Source organism: Synchiropus splendidus, chromosome 15 (assembly GCF_027744825.2).
Source record: "Synchiropus splendidus isolate RoL2022-P1 chromosome 15, RoL_Sspl_1.0, whole genome shotgun sequence".
Lineage (NCBI taxonomy): Eukaryota > Metazoa > Chordata > Actinopteri > Syngnathiformes > Callionymidae > Synchiropus > Synchiropus splendidus.
The window spans coordinates 7,492,758-7,509,999 of NC_071348.1; the positions used below are offsets into that span (position 1 = coordinate 7,492,758).

A 17,242-nucleotide genomic window follows, 5' to 3' on the forward strand; every position below is an offset into this window, starting at 1 on the left:
TTCGAAATATAGTTGGAAATGTTTCAAAATAAAGCAAGGCTGGTGGATGCTTACCATATATGTAGCTGAAACTTGCTTGAATTAACGTATCCATTTTTATTCACTGTCTGTAAAAAGGGACGCTGTTAATCGCGATGAAACCTACATTTTCGGATGCTCATCTTCACCGTCATAAAACGTCTTGGAATAAACTTTACAGGTCAGGGGGCGTGGTTTCTAGTTGCCTGGTGTTACGTATATCTGCACATGCGCAGTGCTGCCCTCTGAACAGTCCTTTTTATGCTCAACGTTGAACGTGTAGCATCGAACGAGGTACGGCCTGTGCAAATTAAGTTTAAATGTCAAAATTTGGACTAGTTTACTGGATGTTTTCACAACGGTGTGCGTTCTGTGCTGACGGCGGCTTTATGTTTGTGTCATTTGAAACCTTTAAGCCGCATTTTGGCACATTTCTACGCTGTTTTGTTATTCGTCTCTCCCATGTGGCTAGCAGCGTTAGCATTAGCCGAACTGCAGAAGGGACTTGCCCGAACACATTTCCGCTGTTCGAGTTGTGACACTATAATAATGATAAAGGTTGTAGTTTATGTTGGTGAATAACACGTTTGTTGCACTTTGTTATTGTCTGGTTGTTGTCAAAGTAAAACGACGCCGTCAGACGGTGATGCAGAATTACATTTTGAAAGCTGGTGATTGTTATTGACGTCTCCTTTTATTCTGTGAGTTACTTGTTTCTCTTTTTATACGAGAAATATCTCACAGGCGTTGGTAGGAATCACTCGCAACACCTGGCTCAAAGTCTTTTCCACGGATTTCTTAGGCCTCACAGTGATGAAATGCGTCTCACTATTTGCCCACAGCATCAAGATGCAGCTCTTCTTGCGTGGTCAGAACACTTACACCCTTGAGGTGACCGGACAGGAAACTGTCGGGGACATCAAGGTAACCATTGGGTTAAAGCTGCACTAAACTGCTCATGTGTGGAGTTTACATGACCTATTCTTGATTTCTGACAGGCCCATGTCCAGACTCTGGAGGGTCTCTTGGTTGAGGATCAGGTCCTGCTGCTTGCTGGCTGCCCACTGGAGGATGAGTCCTCTCTGGCTTCCTGTGGCGTCTCTGAACACTGCACCTTGGAAGTAGCTGGAAGACTTCTGGGAGGTCAGTGTCTGTAGATGCAGGAGTTGCATGCTGCTATATGATGGCACCTGTGTGATTTAGTCTAACTAGAGTGCTGTCCACAGCTGTTTGTTAACATACTAAACAACTGTTTTCAGGTAAGGTCCACGGCTCCCTGGCTCGTGCCGGAAAGGTCAGAGGACAAACACCCAAGGTAAGCTGTTTTTTTAGGTGTGCTGGGCTTTTGACCATTTCTCTACTTGGGGATTTGTTGTCCAACCTGAAGATAAAGTAGTGGATAAAGAAATCTTGATGAATTTTGAACATGATTCTTAATCCATCCTTAACTTGTGTCCTTACAGGTTGACAAGCAGGAAAAGAAGAAGAAGAAGACAGGCCGTGCCAAGCGTCGCATTCAGTACAACAGGCGCTTTGTCAATGTTGTGCCCACCTTCGGAAAGAAGAAGGGACCAAATGCCAACTCCTAATTCCTTAAAACGGCCGGTCGATCGTTTTCAAGTTTTTTTTGTTGGCCAAGTCAAATGTAAAGAATAAAACATTAACTTGGATGAATACGTGTCAATTTGAATCCAATGTTTCTCCACCTTCAGGGATCAAGAGATGAGCCGAGGTAGTAGTAATACATGGTGCGTGACTAGTTGTATTAAATGGAATGGTTCTTTAAGAAGGAAAGAAGGTTACTATTAGACTTGAGCCTGTGGTGCTGCAGGTGGTTGTTTGGGTCAGACGCACAGGTCAGTCTGTTATGGCTTGTTTTAGCAGACACCTGAACAGCTCACCTTTGTCTCGCCCTTTGACCATGTTCAGCACTTCAGCGTCTTAGCACTTGAGTATTTTTGTTAAATGAAGCGAAGACCTTTAAGTGGTAAGCAACTAGCTGTAACAACTAAACACGTCTTAATATTGTGGCTGAATGGCAAGTTAAACCTTATTCTCCAAACTTGAATTTGTTATAAGAAAAGATCACACACATGCACTTTTCAAATTCCACAGTAAGGATTTATGAGTTCACTTGAAGTTGAATTTCATCGTGTTTTCTTTATTGCTTGCATTGTCAAAACAAAGGCCAAAAGATGTAAACATTGTCTCATATGTACATTATTCACATGCCATAACAGAAAACACGCTCCAGGTGTTTTACATCCAGGAGCGCAACAGAGATCAGTGTTGAAATTAATCCACAGACACCAGCTCGACCTCAAAGATCAACTTTGCGTTTGGAGGGATTCTAGTGATCAAAGATCAAGGACAAAAACGAAGGGATGAAAAATGCAGGCAGGTCATCATCAGAACACCGACAACTGAAAAGGATACTTGGAATCAGGAAGGCCTTTCTTTCCATAGGCCCATTCTGGTTCGATCTCCAGCCGGGCGGTTTCACCTTTACTCATGGTCAGAAGACCCTCATCCCACTGTGAAATAAAACAAACAAAAAAAACCCATCAGGAAATGAAAACCACACGAAAGGAAAGAAAAGAAGTCACATACTCCTCTGATGACTCGACCCATGCCAACTTTGAAGCTGAGTGGTTTCGCTTGCTTCTTCTTTCTTGCACCTGAACATGAGTTTTTAACCTTGAATATTTTCTATTATTTCTAAACCACACCAAAGGCACTGCTCACAGAATCACGATCAGTCTGTATGCATCTGTTATGCAGATGTATTACGTAACACTGCAGCTCCTCCAAACCTGCGGGGATGTTGGTGTCGAAGACAGTTCCATCCTCCAGAGTGCCAGTGTACCAGCAGCTCACTGTGTCCCCTTTCTTTGGGAAGTTAGTCTTGTCCCCTTTCTTCAGCACAGACTTGGTGAATTTCGGTGGACCCTTTCCAACAAAAAGTCACTTTATGCCACACAATTTTCAATTGAATAAATCAACTTTTAAACACTTTACCTCGTCCACGACTTCAGCCTTCACCTCTTTGGGTTGACTATCGATTTGAACATTTTTGACTTGCTCAGTCACTTCCTCCACTGGCTCGGAGCCTTTAAACCTCTGTGGACACACAAAGCAACTCACCACTCCATTCAAACCCAGCTCCAGATGCGCTCCCTGAACTTACTTTGCTCTCAAAAAGCTGGTTGTAGGCGACTATCAGCTGCTCCTTCTTTGCAGTTTTGGCAACATTTTTGATGTTTCCTAACAGCTTGTGCTCATTGAGAAACTAAAGGAAACACAACAGTCACTATAAAACAAAACACGCACGATATTCCACAGTCGGTGTTTAAGCACATAGCAGTTGTCACTGACTGGATGCAGCGCTGAGCTAACACACACAAACCGGCGCGTATTTATCGACTTGACTTCAAACTATAATTTGTAGCTAAACATACCGAGTTTGCAGCATTGTCCTGAATGAATTTTATTATGTCCTTTTTCGGCAAATCATCACTTTTGAGCTGCTCATCGCTCCACTCCTTTACTGGTTCGGCCGCCATTTTGAGAGCTTATGAACTCTGACCTCACCGACGTAATAGAAAGGTTTTTGTTTTTAATGTATTCCAATAACAATTAAATTAAAACCAGAACATTAAAATTGTCATTTAGAATTACTTAAAATTTTAGAAGCATAATAAAAATAACATATATAAATAACACACACATATATGTTATTTTTATTTTATTATATATATATAATATATATATATATAGCTTCGCTTGTTTATTAAAACAACAACAACAACAACAACAACAACAACAACAACAACAACAACAACACCAATAATACAACAACAACAAACTAATCAGCTCTGAAATAAAGTCATCATTATTTTTAATGTATTCAAATGATAATGAAATTCAAACCAGAACATTAAAATTGTCATTTAGAATTACTAGTTTGTTTCGCTTTACAAACAACAACAACAACAACAACAACAACAATAATACATTTACTTATTGCCACTGAGAGGGCACATCCAGTTAAAAACGTGTTTCCCCCCTATATATTTGCTTGAATCGGCTCTGACATAAAGTCAGCATAAACCCAAAATAATATCCTATCCAATGAAGATGAGTTTGATGATTATTATTATGATTCGTAGTGGTAACATTTGCTTCATTTATAGTTTTTGCAAGTGCCATGTATCTGTGAATTTCAGTTACATTTCCGTTTCAAATGTGAATCATACTGTGTTCATGTGAACACCATGTTTCCATGAGCACATATAGGTAGTGGCAATTTTGTTTATGAGACAAAAGTATGTCAATGCCAGAATAAAAATAAAAACCTAGCACACAATCCAGCAGCAGTCAGTGTCTCTTGTCGGTATGATTTTGAGCAGCTGCATAGGAGTCTGAGGCCTCCTGCTGTCACTCTTATAATGTCAGTGTCATTTCCGTTTTGGCTTCCCTCCTGCGAGCACACACACACACACACACACACACACACACACACACACACACACACACACACACACACACACACACACACACACACACACACACACACACACACACACACACACACACACACACCTAGAACAGGGTCACAGTGCCTGTAACTAAGCAACAACAGTGACATTGTAGAAGAAGCTCCTGAGGAAGAGAAGAGGCTAATAATCTGTTTAGAGCAAACCTCCTGAATCACATAGACTTGCTGCTCACGAAGGAACGCTCCAGTCACAACAACTGGATGTGCCCTCTGAGGTATTCCAGTCATTCTTCAGGACTTTGTCAAGCACCAATCAATAGTCAGGCAGCAGGCCGGTGCCCTTTGTTGATGACGGGCAGCGTCCCAGTCACCTCACAAATACTTCTTTGATAACTCCAGTACATGTCTGTCATGATACCTCGGAAGCCATGGAGCTCTGTTTTTCCTTCTGTTGCTCCATTTCATTCGGGTGCTGCCAGCTTAAGTTCATGAGCGGCTCACAGATGGTGTGAAGACATGAGGTCGCTCATCACATGTGGTGTCTTTTTCACCGCCGTGTGTTGAAGTGGTATGAAGCGTGGCGACGATGTCATTTGAGGCAGCACCTGAAAGCTGTTCTCAGCAACAGGAAACACAAAGGAGACACGCTCGTTGATGTGACTCTCAGCTCCAAGAGGGCGTAAAAAAAAAACAAAACAGTAATCCGCTAGTCTTAAGCACAAACACAACTTCTGGTATTTCACCTACAAGGAGATGTCTATTTACAGAGACGCAATCTGAACGTGATTTTACAAGTTGTGTGTCACATTGAAGAGACAACAAAACAAAAAAAACAATATAATATAATATAATATAATATAATATAATATAATATAATATAATATAATATACAAACATTCATTACCAATGGTGTACAAAAAGAGAACAAAATCAAATAAACTAAAACATAATAATAATAATATAATATAATAAAATAATAGTAATTATTATGACCACGTTGGTGACCCCAGATTTAACATAATGCAGTATAAGTAATATATTATGACGTGTGTCAGTTGCACTCTTCTACCTCACGATGGCAGTATGTACACATCACTGAAATGACGGTTTGCTATTCACTCAAGATTGATATTTTCAATATATGATGTTCACAATGAGGTTTGACAGGGAGGGAAATGACCGCGACTCATCCCGCAGAAGAGCGCAACCATAACAAACAGTGAGTCAACGGGGGCCAGGCTCAGAAGTTATTGTCATGTTTATATCCCATACTTCTTAACATGACGACAAATCACTATTGGATACATGAATCTATTGAGAACTCATTAAATATATTAAGTTGAAACACTGTTATGTGATACTCTGGTGTATTTGAAGACAAACAACAGACGAAAATAAAAACATTTAAGCAGCACTAATAGGGAAAATGTGAAGTGAAAAAGGAAAACATGAAAAGTAAGAACTACTGTTTGCATATTAAAGGATATATAAAAAATAAGAGGATAAAATACACAACGATGAGGGAGCTGTATCTCTACTAAAAGAAGCATAATAATTTCTGAAGTTGTGAGTGGCATTTGCAAATCATTGCTATTGTAAAATTACATCTCCATCTTTGAATGAATGCTTTCATTAGCCGTTTCCCTCACCTGAGATAACACTCTCCCCCAACGTGAATCATCCCTGCGCCTTTTAAATGAATTTCCTTATACAGCCTGTGACTCCCAGCAGAGGAATTAGAGTCCTTTCATGATCGAAATGATCTCAATGTGGCCTTGGTCCACTGTGGATAATGCGTTTCCTGTTCCCAGCCTCATAATTCCTTTCTGAGCCACATGGCAGGCCAAGTTCACCTGCTCGTGCTCGCAGCTATCCGAGCTCATCTGGAGCTTTATGGGGAAGAGACTAAGCCACTGAGGTGGGGGACCAAATGCTCCCATCTTTTTCCGGTGAACTCAGAGATTCCTCGGAAAGAGCAGCAGCAGGAGGGAGTCGGTCGGCCGCGTTTGGGATTAAGCCTCAACTTTCATGTGATATTTGAATTCATGTCACAAAAAGTTGCTAAAATATAAACTATAAACTTCAATAAACACTACTTCATCTCACAAGAGAATTCCCTGATCATTTAGCGGAAGATTCTTCAGATGTTCTGGAACTCCAGTGGTGATTTAATCCCTCCATCTGGTCCCGCGGATCCTCCCTTGTTCTCCCACTGGTTGGAGACATTTCAGACACCTAAACAAAAGCACTGTAAACTCCAAAACATTTCTAAAAAGTTGATCTATATCATTTATGAATTATTTACCCTCCATCGCAAGATTTCTAGAGAACCTGAGGAGCTCTGTCATCCACCAAAAGCTCAGACTAGAGCTCAGGGGGGCATTCATGGGGCGGCTCTCTATGTTGTGTGGTGAGAAGGAAACATCAGATGCAGCCCGGTGCACCAACATGCTGCAGCTCTGGAACATTTCCAATCCAGAGCTTAGCCAGCAGAGCTGCAGTCTCGCTACTAGCCCACGCCTGCTCTGTCATATCTAATCTCTTGGCCGCATGCCGTGAAATGGGGCTTATTAAGAGTTTAACCGAGATCAGTTCAACCTCGATCCGAGGCGTGCAATGGAAAAGGAAAATCACTCACCTGAAAAGGTTTAAAATGACAAGGAGCGGGTGGCGAGCGGCCGGTGCCACCCCACAGAGGGTTCCGCCGCCGGCCGCCGCCCCGTTCCTCCATCAGTTTGTCTGCGTATCATCTGCTCAATGCTAATTGGGAACCAAAGGGAAAAGGATGGATGTGAAGTTTGAATTGGAAGCCGTCCCACATTCATATCTCACGCAGCTAAAAGGGACAGACTTCAGAGCCACATGCTCTCAAAACTCTTGTGTCCCCGCATTACTCGCACACAATCTGTTCACAGTCAAACAACAAGATTAGTGGTGGCAAAATAGGAATTGAAAATGGGCAGGACAGCATGACTGTCCATGGATTTATCAGCGGGAGTCACGTTTCATGTGGCTCAACAGGTCAGCGGAGGGTTATCCACTTTCACTCACAGACGGCAGTTCAAGCCCAGCAGTCCAAAAACAAGCCCAGGAAACAAAGGACTCCAGACTTAAAAGACAAAAAGGGACAGTTTGAGATTTGGAGGGTTGAATAAATAATCTATAATGCCTTATGAGTATATTCATAAGGCATCATAATGCATTCATATGGTCTTCATCACTAAATGAAGTCCACCATTTATAACACTTTATATACCTTGTATATTTATAAAAATAAATACTTGATATACTTTGTTTAGTGATTGGTAGATGAGGTTTCATGAACCAGTGTCCTGATGTCTGCTGTAAAATGTGTGGACTTCAGTCAAAACATTGTAACTCAATGAACAAAACAAGAGCACCATGTGGTGGCCTCCAAAAATGAGGTCGCTGTTTTATGAACCCCGCAATGCTGTTTCATAATACCTCATCTACCCACCATTTGTGATGGGGTTTCATGAAACACTGTCCACATTTTCATGCCTAGGATCCTGAAGCCTGTTAATGAAACCTCATTTTTAAACTGAGAGGCTCTGAAAATTAGGGCACTGTTTCATGAAGCCTCGTCGGTAGCCCCCAAGCACGAGCAAAATTTCACTATGCTTGGTGCTTTATTGACTTTTAAAGGGAACAATCTCGAACACAGCTCAAGTAAATGTTTACCAACCTCAACATGAGGCACTGACATTGATAGTGAAAGGAATACAGAACAGTTGTGGCTCACAGGAAGAGTTGAGCGACACTAAAAAGCACGTCAATGGCGAGGAGTTTATGGATAGAGATTAAGCAAACTCAGTTGGCAGCATCGTTGATGGCAGCTTGGCGAGTTTTTGTTCGAATGAGGCACACTAGGAAGTAGCTACTGTTTTGTTCAGAAAGGAAGAAAGGCTGAACCTAGCTTCTGTTTGGACTTGTTCTAAGCAATATAAGAGAGGATTTGATTGATCAATTTTTAAGGCCAGCTGATATGAAGATATCTGGTTGATCATTTTGAAGCTGAGAGCGCCACCTACTGACCTGATGCTACAGCATTGTTTTCATTAGCATTATCCCTGTGTTTACTGAAGAAAACGCTGTGGTTCAGTGGCGCACCATTTTTTAAGGAGACATTTAAAGCTTTATTTATTTATTAAAAAGAGAGTTCAATCCATAGTTTCCCCCCATTAAAACTTCATATTTTAGCCAGTTTCCTCTATTAAATGCATTTCCTTCGGGCTGGATAAATAGATTGTAGCCCTGATAAATGTTGGTTGTGAGAACAAAATAAATCATAGGTTAGTTTGCTCCTTCATAATGTATGAGATGCTCTCTGTAGGCGTACAATACGATGACTAGCATTCAGGTAATGAGTGTTTCCTTCAACTACAGAAGCATTGCATGTAACTAATCTCGGCCTGTGCTCCTGAAACTGATACCATTTTCCATCTTAAGACATAAAGCATGGACCCTGACAGGGACGTCAAGTAAAACACAGGACAATTATTGCTCCACTTGTGCTGGATTTTCTAAGTTGTATGTTGTAACTTTCCCCTCATTTGTACCGAGAATGGGTTGTATTTTACAGCAATTCTTATTTTACAACATCAGTGACACGCTCAGGCACACACTCACCCCCAAACACTCACACCCACACAGTGGTTTTTGTGTAATTGAAAATGGGTTTGTGTTGAGTAAATGGAATTCCATCTTCCAGGCTTCAGTTCCATCACCAGGATGGAGAAGGTTTCACTGCGGCTGCCATGTAAAATACATCACAGCCGTGCAGAGAGCAGGACTTAGCGATAAGAGAACATGTTTCTAGTGCTTAGTATTGATGGAACTCTCCTGAAGGTAGTGCACAGTCTCTGCTCCCCCTTGGAGGAATCAAAGTAAAATAGCCCAACATGAAGAATCAGGCCACGTGAGAGTGGTAGCGTGATAATGTATGGAAAAGAATGCACGCACTTTAACCATGCGTCATTTTAGACTGCTGCTTTCCCTTTTTTCCTTCTTTGCGTCAATGCTTCTAGTGAGCAAAAAAAAAAAAATTACACCGCTTTTTCATGTTTTGTCCATCATTCATTTCTGACTGACAACTTGTACAGAAAATGTATAAAGGCAATATAATTTTATCTAGTAAAACACTTGAAGATTGGGGAGACAAATAAACTAATAACTTGTTTATTAATGGTTATTACACTGTAATTACTGTGTACTAAGATCTAAAAACAAAACCCTATTAAAATCATGTCTTAACAATGCACTAATCAATACCTCATAATGATTACTTACTGGGTAAAATGCTACAAATACAGAAAGGAATAAGTACTTTCTTTAGTGTAATAAATGCTAATGTAAAGCGTAACCAAAAATAACATGCAAACATTTGACAATTTCATTGTGTTTTTTTCTAATGTCACATAATGACTGTACATTTTTTTTTTACTATTTTGTCCTTGTAACATATTGAAATTCTTCTTTTGCGTCCCTTGTTATTTTGCCCTTACAACTGTTCATATATAAATGTGTCTAGTTTATTATTAAGAGCGCACAAATGTGACAAAGAAATATTGAAAACAAAAAAGAGAATAAAAACAAAGTATTTAATACTTTATAATTACAACCTACAGTGCCAAAATGTGTAAGAGTAAGTATTGTAAAAACAATAATAATAATAATTCTAACATCAATCTTAGTTGAAACAATCTTAGTTGAAACAATCTGTAAAAATAATATGATAAATTTTAATAACAAGATAAAGATGATATTAATGTATTTATATTATGTCTGGACATTGACATCATTTGTAGGTGGGTTTTTTTCACTTACCATTGTATCATCTTTCGACTTAAAAAGAGGAAAAAAGTGTATTTTGTTGTATATTTTTATCTGCTGACTTGTGTGTTATTAATTCATTTAGATAATTTACATGATTTTATCTTCACTTGTTTCAACATTCACTGGAGTCTGAGGAAATTGGATGAAATTAACTTGTCCTCAAACAACTCGGAGTCTCTTTGTTCCACAAACACAAGCTTTGAAGCACTTTGAAGAGAAATGAGACACAAAGTGCGCGATGAAGGACGCTGTGTAAAACCCACCGCGATTCGGATTGTGCACCTGCACTGGAACGACAGGACATTAAAGAACAGCGGCCATGTCACTGGACCTGTCCTGAGTGCCTGGGGTTGGGTTTGATCCACGTGGCGCCTGACACAGACAAGGCGCCACACGACGAACATGAAAAGGCGCACACATATTCCCCAACTTGTTCCTGCACCAGCTCTGTTTTCTTTCATGTCTCTGCCTCTTTCTTTGTTTGGGGGTCAAACAGGCTCCGGAACAGAAAACAGAACCGACCCGAGCCTCCCTCCCGCGGCGCCGCTCTTAGCTTTCATTTGATTCTAGCGACCAAGATGAGTTTTCCGCCGCCATTAAATTACCTCTCCCTTCCACTTTCCCAAATCTGTCTTTTGGAATAAACTCAGTGAGGACTTAAAAGCAGAGTGAAAACACAATAATGACCCGACTGGTGTCTGAGTCCCTGAAAGGTTTCAACTTTTAAACAACATGATAAGCGAGGATTCATTCCGAAATATCAAAGCCCACCAGGTGAGAGGGCAGGGTCGGTTTGATATCACATCCAGAAGATTTTCCTTCAGGGCTGGAAAACAAATGCAGAGAGGATGGTTCTGAGCAGCTTATCGAGTTGTTGTGCAACACAGTCCTTCCTTCCGGTCACAAACTCGGATTTACTCCCTTTCTGCTGATCGTCCAGACGATTTAAAAGATGAGGTAAAATAAATCACTGAGATCATAAAAAAACGATTATTCACATTTGTTCATGTGTCTGTTCACTATTTACTTATTGAAACAGTCATAAAGTCATAAAGTGAAGCATCCCTGTGTTCCGTCATCATCACTGTCACAAACATACTTCTAGTTTTTAGTGTCCTAATGTGGATATCACATCCTTTCAAAGCCCTTATCGGCTGTGTAAATGTCACTTGGAAGATTTGGCACCCAGGCCTTTTACGTTTAGACAGTGATGGGCTGATGAGGCTTCATGAAACAGTGTCCTCATGCTCGACGCCCACTAGATGGCACTGTCTGCTCTAAAGTCTTTGCCCTTGAACAACATTTCAATGAAACCTCACATCATTTTTAAACTGAGAGCGCCACTCACTGAGCTCGGATGGTGAGGGCACTGTTTCATGAAGCCTCATGAGCACACCACTACTTAGCTAACTGGTCCACTGACAACAGTGAGTGGTGAATATCGCCATTTTCCATATTTAAATATTAGCGATTGATAGATGAGGTTTTATGAAAGTCCAGTAGGTGGCACTGTCTGTTTTAGAATTATGTGAGGTTTATATTTTATACATATATCTATATCTATATATATCTATATATCTATATATATATAGATATATAAATCTATATATCTATATATAGATATATATCTATATCTATATATATCTATATATGTATATCTATATCTATATCTATATCTATATCTATATATCTATATATATATATATATATATATATATATATATATATATATATATATATATATATATATATATATATATATATATATACACTTTATGCAGGCTTTCGCAGGTCATGACCAGTGGGAGGAAACCAGAGTGTGACGAGGAAGCCCCTACAAGCACATGAAGCACATACAGACTACACACACCTCGTTGCTACGAGGTTGCGGCACGAATAATCCACTGCCATGTTGTTTTCAAGTGCTGCATTTTAAAAAGGTTTAAGAGAAACAAATCCTGTGGGTCTCATTAGTGAGTATCTGTTTTTAAAGGACAATTTTGTTTGTGTAATCAACAGCTCATTAGATCCTAAGTCTGAGTGTCTAAATATGAATATATTAAATGATTATCTCTGAATGAACTTCAGGCATTGATCAGAAAAGAGAAACTTGACTTTGTTTTAAATCTGAAAGTGAAAAAGTGGAATGAAGTCATCTTGCTTTTTCTTGCCTATGACACACACTTGTTGAGTTATTGAAATATCTGACAAATAAAAGGAGGATATTCTCTCGAAAAATAAGAAAGTTTGGAAATGGATGGTGAATTTCCTTAAGTTGAATGTATTTTCATACGCACTTCTGATGTGAACCATTTTTCTGTTTTGTGTTTTACTTTGCTATGTTGCCGCCATTTTATTGAATATCAGTCATTCTCTTCCTCGAGAAGACAAAGATGTGTTTTTTGCTTACTAAAATATTATTCGTAACTCTTTAAGTGCCTTTCTGAACAGTGAAAGTTATTTTTAAAGACATTGAAAAGAAAAAAAAAACAAAACGACTTCAGCCTGATATAACTACATTGTTTAGTCATAGATAGATGATGGGTAGATGAGGTTTCATGAAACAGTGTCCTGAGTTTCAGAGGCCACCAGATGGCGCTGTCTGCTGTTAAATGTTTGGACTTGAACAACTAACTCAATGAACCCTCACACAAAAAACGAGCACCATCCAGTGGCCTCTGCAAATTCAGACACTGTTTCATCAACCCTGCAATACTGTTTTATGATACCTCATCGACCCATCATGTATCGCTGCACCAGTCAAGAATAACTTCCCTCTAAATTCTATAATTTAATATATTATACATACTTCTTTGCTGTTTAAATAAAGTTATGGATGCAGAGAAATAGAATTTGAGCTGTCAATATTTATGTTGTCTAAATAAAGTTTTGGACATTGAGGATTAAAAGCATAGAAAACACAATAGTAATAACATTGAACGAGGAGGCGCAGTAGGAGCTGTGAAAACACTGTTCACTGGACTGATGACAGCCATATTGGCAGACAGTAAGTTTGGCCTCGCGTGCACCGTTGGTGTGCTTCTTTTTGGACCACAGGTGGCCTCAATTTTGGGAAATATTGAGTAACAGTTGGTCATGGAATTGAAACATAATGACTGGGCACTGTTGCACAATTGCAAAATGAAGTGAAAATGACTAACAGCTTAACAGCTCTGATCAGGGCAGGAAATCGAGGACACGCTCCGGTGCATGTTTTCTGCTGAACATATCTGGGATCAGGAAACAAGTTTCTACTGAGTATGTGGAATGAAACATTTTTTGAACGGAGTCACACTTGTGAGGTAACATCTGTATTCTGCCACATAAACGCAAGTGGTGTTGTTCCATGAGATTCGGCAGGAGGTTTGCTGAAACAGGACTCAAAACACACCTGTAAATATGTGGTTGCTATGGAAACAAAGCTGACCTTAGTGAGGTTAAAACACACACGACTGTGTCTGGTTCATACTTTGAGTGGTAGAATGGGTTTCATTCTACACACATATCGATACTTAGCAGTATTTGTAGAGTTCACTCACTGGTTCTGAATGATTCCGAGTCAGTAAAGTGAGTATTTCAGGGACTCACAAGATGAAATTGAAGCACGCGGAGTGTCTTCTCATTATTCGTCTCAATTTGGGAGCGATGGTGCTCACAGCTTAACAACTTAAGTATTAAATGGGTTAATCTGCACACTTGAGTAGTGGCCCCCAGGGGACAGTGGCATCTGTGACTGATTGTCTACGTAATGAAGTATGAAAATAGGAGAGAGTCTGGGAAATGCACTTGTGATGAGGTTGATCCTGTTGGTATCGCTTCTGTTCAAGGTGGAAACACAGCAGATGTGAGGAGAAGAGGACGCCGCGCCGCAGCACTGGCGGCATCTCGACTGCGGAAGATCCATTTACAATCACAGCCACTGTTCTACTTAGCATACTGTGAGAGCCGCGGTCACCATGGAAACCTCCGCTGCAGGATTGATGGCGATGCTGCTCATTGTTTCCGTTAAATGACGTATCTCACACAAATCTGGAGATGAGACATGGACGTCAGCGGGAACTTTGATCTATGCAGCGGACATAAAAAAAAACTCTTTCATGACACGGAGATTCATGTGGGCTGATTGTATTTCACTTGAGACATGATCTCCAGTTAGGAACAAGTCATTCATTTTACAACCCTGTCAAATGAAAATATATGGTTCTTTGCTGTGATTGAAAATGTAATGAGAAAAGTTAGAAAAAAAAAATTAAATCACCTGTCAACATTTTCATTTTCAGAAGAGTATATATCTATATCTATGTATATATGTATCTATCATATATATATATATATATATATATATATATATATATATATATATATATATATATATATATATATATAGTTTATAAATGCATTTTATACACAAAATGCATTTATAAACATTTATAAACTATTAGAAATAAGAAAAAAGTGTGGGTTAAAATTTGAAACCGTTCTCAGCATAACCACAAATAAAAGAACAGTAACATGTCGAAATAAAATCTAACATAAAATGCACAATGAATGGTCAAATATAAAGCATGAATTAATTTCAGTATTAAATTTTTTTTTTTTATTATAAAATATCAGTAGTTCAATGTTGGACACACATTTCTGCCTTGTCTCCTGACTGCTTTTTCTATGTAAATATAAATAGCAGTTAAAAAAATGGGCATAGCTTTCAAATTTCAGTTCATGATGACATTGGTCTATTGGTTTTCCCATTAAAGCAACATTGCGTAGTTTAATAATATTCGTTTTTGGCGCTGCCACTGGTGAAAGAGTGTAATTGCAAACTGTAAAGCTGGGTTCGGGATCCCCATCTCACGTTTATGTGTTTACTAGGAAGGACACTGGAAAAACAGTGAAAATGGAAACATCTATTGTTTAACACCTGGAATGGAGCACGTGAGGAGAACCAGGACCCAGCGAGAGGCGGATCCAGACAACAAAACTTCATTTTGACTGCATGTTTTAGACTGCTGTTCACAAATGAACACAGTGTAATAAATGTCAAAATATGATCTCTTGTTGCGTTAATATTTAACAATATGTTATTTAAAAAACATGAGACCCATGAGACCCAGCATCAAAGAGATTAAAACCTGGATGGATGAACGGAGGAAAAAAAAGGTTTTATTCATTTTTGTCTGTTACCGATGAATAAATAAGGACTCACCTGAGCTGAACCAGGCCTATAGAATCATAAGGTGGCACCGCGATACAGAAAATAGAGTGGCGTGAGAGACTAGGTTCAGAAGTATTACAATGGAAATGAAATGTTGAGCTGTGGCAGCAGAGCCTGCTGTCTGGATCCATCTGGGTCAGGTGGGAGCTCCCTGCTCAGCTAAAGACGATGAAGCTGACACTCTTCCTTCCTGACTTGTCCCTGCTGCCTCTTGAAACTGCATTGAACAACAGAGGACTTAAGCTCATCCTCATTATTCCGAACTGATGGGCCCATCCATCAAAAGAAGGCACTTTAAAACGGACGGAAGAGGACAGAGAAGAGGCACAGGAGGGACAGTTCAAATCCTCAGAGTCTCGCTAACTCTTTTCATGAATCATCTGAAACTCACCGTCACAATCCCGCTTCACGTCATGCATTAATCCAGTCTAGTGTTATCTGAAAACCTTCAGAACCACCAGTGTAGGTGGGCTGAGGAATGAGACAGCCACCCCTGGAATATAGCTTCATCTGTCCTAGGTGTTCAGGAGCCAACACAAAGGGCCCAGCAGGAGGAACTGGGGGTGGGTTCTGAAGAAGAAGAAGAACAAGGTCACTGTATGGGCTTGCAAAATAGAAATCTGAGCATAAAAATGATGAGAGATTTAAGTGAAATAAAGTAGTTCTTCAGATTCAGAGAGTGCCATCTGGTGGCCTCTGCTAATGACGACACTGTTTCATGAAGCCTCACCAGCTCATCACCATTGACAAATGAATGAGCCCACTGTCATATCTGATGTTAAAGAACAAAATAGATAGATAAACTTAAAGAAAATAAAAAAATATTATGCTGTTACACATATAAAAAAAAATCTGTTGTATAAATATTATTCTTGTTTTAACAATAATAAAATTATTGTTTTTCTAATATTGTAAATCTTAGCTTTGACTTGAGAAATATTTAATAGTGATGGGTAGAGGTAGCGTTTAAAATGATACAAAGTTTCATTAAATATGCCAAACATTTTACAGCAGACAGTGCCATTGGGTGGCCTCTGAAAATCAGGACACTGTTTCATGAAACCTCATGCACCCATCGTGAATATTTAACCTTGAAAGTATGAAGAAATATGCAGGTGTGACAATGAATCTTGGCAGAAATGCCAAAATAAAACAACTCTTATTACACAACAAAATAAACACAAACTATTTTAAATAAAGTTTATAAATAACGTTTGGTATTACACAAACAAACAGATATTTAAACTCACCACAAGTTGAATATCTGAAAAGAGAACATCACATTTGGCACACTCTGAATTTGGCAAGCCAGTTTAGAAAGCTAGCAACCATAGCACCACTTCCTTCAGGGAATGAGTGGAACTAGTGCTTCCCATTTATTTTGTTTGTATCTTAAACCTCACATCATTTTTATTTAAACTGAGGGCACCACCTACTATACCCTGAAAACAAGGACATAGTTTGACGAAGCTGTACTTCACCACTGAAATGACAGCAGAAGGAGTTTATCAAATACGTTTGAAGAACAAATCCCTTCTTATTTGAATGTGTATTTGTACTTTACATCCCAGACAAACTGTATAACTATATACAACTGCCCTTGTATTCAGCACAACTTTGATAATCTCTTCTTCCCAGCAAAGCCTGGAGCAGCTTTT

At 39.4% G+C, this 17,242-nt stretch overlaps 2 protein-coding genes across 2 annotated transcripts; one reads left to right on the forward strand and one right to left on the reverse strand.

The window, feature by feature from the left end:
- The first annotated feature begins 243 nt into the window (after positions 1–243).
- On the forward strand, positions 244–1,688 carry faua (FAU ubiquitin like and ribosomal protein S30 fusion a). Its single transcript, XM_053888262.1, has 5 exons — positions 244–312; positions 861–942; positions 1,017–1,161; positions 1,278–1,333; positions 1,482–1,688. The coding sequence occupies exons 2-5, from the start codon at positions 868–870 to the stop codon at positions 1,605–1,607; spliced, it is 402 nt and encodes a 133-aa protein (XP_053744237.1). The 5' UTR covers positions 244–312; positions 861–867; the 3' UTR covers positions 1,608–1,688.
- Positions 1,689–2,151: 463 nt separating this feature from the next.
- On the reverse strand, positions 2,152–3,605 carry fkbp3 (FKBP prolyl isomerase 3). Its single transcript, XM_053843584.1, has 7 exons — positions 3,477–3,605; positions 3,206–3,307; positions 3,037–3,138; positions 2,832–2,967; positions 2,629–2,696; positions 2,455–2,552; positions 2,152–2,368 (listed from the first exon to the last, which is right to left on the reverse strand). The coding sequence occupies exons 1-7, from the start codon at positions 3,579–3,581 to the stop codon at positions 2,314–2,316; spliced, it is 666 nt and encodes a 221-aa protein (XP_053699559.1). The 5' UTR covers positions 3,582–3,605; the 3' UTR covers positions 2,152–2,313.
- Between the last annotated feature and the right edge of the window lie 13,637 nt (positions 3,606–17,242).

What these genes read in the sequence shown, in the direction of transcription:
- fkbp3 (XM_053843584.1), bottom strand. Translation starts at nt 3,581, where the DNA reads ATGGCGGCCGAACCAGTAAAGGAGTGGAGCGATGAGCAGCTCAAAAGT. An exon ending in ACCAGCTTTTTGAGAGCAAA is followed by an intron (nt 3,139 to 3,205) that starts GTAAGTTCAGGG and finishes GTGTGTCCACAG; the next exon opens with AGGTTTAAAGGCTCCGAGCC. An exon ending in AGGCTGAAGTCGTGGACGAG is followed by an intron (nt 2,968 to 3,036) that starts GTAAAGTGTTTA and finishes TTTGTTGGAAAG; the next exon opens with GGTCCACCGAAATTCACCAA.
- faua (XM_053888262.1), top strand. Translation starts at nt 868, where the DNA reads ATGCAGCTCTTCTTGCGTGGTCAGAACACTTACACCCTTGAGGTGACC. An exon ending in AAACTGTCGGGGACATCAAG is followed by an intron (nt 943 to 1,016) that starts GTAACCATTGGG and finishes GATTTCTGACAG; the next exon opens with GCCCATGTCCAGACTCTGGA. An exon ending in TCAGAGGACAAACACCCAAG is followed by an intron (nt 1,334 to 1,481) that starts GTAAGCTGTTTT and finishes GTGTCCTTACAG; the next exon opens with GTTGACAAGCAGGAAAAGAA.